A 2,500-nucleotide genomic window follows, 5' to 3' on the forward strand; every position below is an offset into this window, starting at 1 on the left:
TATATATATATATATATATATATATTATGTATGTATGTATATATATATACACAGTGTAGACATATACATATGTCTATGTCTGTAGACATACAGTGTAGTTATATATACATAAGTGTAGACATATAAATGCAGTGTAGACATACATATAGTGTAGACATAGATATACACCATTTTCCACATATACCGGATTTTCTCTCACCCATTAAAAGAAAATGCTTCTGTAGTTTGACTAGTCACAGCAAAGAGATTAGATTAGCTAGCCAGTGTATCAAAGATCTTTTTCCTAGTGCAGCATTGAAGAACAGTGTGAGGCTGTCAACTACACTCCATCCCGTCCGAATTTAGCGTGAGTGAAAATAAGAAAGAAAAAAAAAAGTGATGTTTATGATCTTATCTGATTAGGTCGCTTTTTTTTGTTATGTTATTTCTTATTTTGGCGTTTTCCTTTGAGATATTTGTTTGGCTCAATGGATAAACACATTCGATTTTTTTTTATTAGAATTGTTGTAGCGTATATGTAAACTATTCATATTTTTTTTTTACCAAATCTAAAAAAAGAAATGTGGAGAACAAACCACTCCCGTTTTCTATGCATATACATTTTATCGTTTTCTTTGCAGATTAAAAAAAAAAAAAAAAAAAAAAAAAAAAAAAAAAAAAAAAAAAATATTAGAAATAGTTTTCCTTTTTAAAAATAAGCCTTTTTCGGTGCCAATGCTTTAGAAGACTGGCGATCTTTATATTCTAAGAGCAAAATGTTCCTGGTTTGTATCAATAATTTCGAGTTAAACAGAGAATTCCATAAGGTACTCATAACACTTAAAAAAGGGTTATGAAATGTTAAGCTATGAAATGTTATGTTTTATCTATCCATAGTGTGTGTGTGTGTGTGTGTGTGTGTTTGTGTGAGTGAGTGAGTGTGTGAGTGACTGAGTGAGAGAGTGAGAGTGATTGAGTGAGTGAGTGAGAGTGAGAGAATGAGTGAGAAAGTGACTGACTGACTGACTGAATGAATGAATGAATGAATGAATGAATGAGTGAATAAGCGATAGAGCGAGTAAGTGATTGAGTGAGCGAGCGAGTGTGAGTGTGTGTGCATGTGTGCGCACGCGCGTGTGAATCTCTGTGTGTGTGAATATCGAGAGCAAAAGAAATTTTATCTTTCACAGACAATCAGTTATTCATAACCAGTGGATAATAAAATAAATATAAAAAATAAATATGGTATAAATTCTCTCAAAAGACTGACACAATATTCGTAAAGTGACTGACCTATATATATCACTTTTACGAATTCTGATGAAAGATAACATCAATCTCATTTTTATCATTAGATTATTATCATTTTTTTATTATCAGATTATTATCATTATTATGATCGTTGTTAATATTTTATACTGTTGTGATAATAATATGAAGAATAATACATCAACAACAATGATAATAATAATGATAATAATAATAATGATAATAATAATAATAATAATATTGGCTATGGTGATAATAATGATGATGATAATGATAATATTAATGATAATGATAATAATGATTATAGTAATCATTATCAGTATCATTGTTATTATCATTATCATTATACCTTTATTAATATTGTCATTATTATTATTATTACTATTATTACTATCATCATCATTATTATTATCATTATTACTATCATCATCATCATATCATCATCATCATCATCATCATCATCATCATCATCATCATCATCATCATCATCATCATCATCATCATCATCATCATCATCATCATCATCACCACCACCATCATCATTGTTGTTGCCGTTATTGTCATGATCATTTTAGCATTATCACTATCATCATAACCATCACAAACACCATCATCAGCATCACCTTCACCGTAAACCCTTAACAAAAAACCCACATCACTCGCTTTTAAGCCCAACTAACTAACACTCTTTTTAACCGGTCCAGAGGTGGGGTGAACTGGATAACAAATAACGTTAAGGAGGTGAAAGAAGCACCAGTACAGCATCCCAGTCCCAGGTACGTCGATGGGCCTACCGGGGATGCTCACAACCTGGTTACTTCCGGTCTCTATCCAAATTACATCTTCAAGAAGGTATGTGCGTTGTTTCTGTATGTTTGTGTGGGTGTGTGTGTTTGGGTATGTGTGTGTGCATGTGTGTTTAGATGGGATGCTCACGACCTGGTTACTTACGGTTTCTATCCAAATTACATCTTCAAGAAGGTATGTGTGTTGTCTCTGTGTGTTTGTGGGTGTGTGTGTTTGGGTATGTGTTAGGTTTTAAGGGTGTATGTGTGTATGTGTGTTTAGATGGGGAGGTATATGTTTGTGTGTGTGTGTATGTTTATAGATAGATAGATAGATAGTGTGTGTGTGTGTGCGTGTGTGTATTCATAGATAGATAGATAGATAAATAGATAGATAAATAGACAGATAGATAGTGTGTGTGCGTGTATTTATAAACAGATTGATAGATAGATAAATAGATAGACAA

At 32.0% G+C, this 2,500-nt stretch overlaps 1 protein-coding gene across 1 annotated transcript in view; it reads left to right on the top strand.

Moving 5' to 3' along the window:
- LOC119588235 (enkurin-like) overlaps positions 1-2,500 on the top strand; it is a 9,945-nt gene that overhangs the window by 3,449 nt on the left and 3,996 nt on the right. The window contains exon 4 of the mRNA XM_037936935.1: positions 1,953-2,100. Within this exon, the coding sequence (XP_037792863.1) occupies positions 1,953-2,100 (148 nt within the window). The remainder of the gene's footprint in view (positions 1-1,952; positions 2,101-2,500) is intronic.

Source organism: Penaeus monodon, chromosome 3 (assembly GCF_015228065.2).
Source record: "Penaeus monodon isolate SGIC_2016 chromosome 3, NSTDA_Pmon_1, whole genome shotgun sequence".
Lineage (NCBI taxonomy): Eukaryota > Metazoa > Arthropoda > Malacostraca > Decapoda > Penaeidae > Penaeus > Penaeus monodon.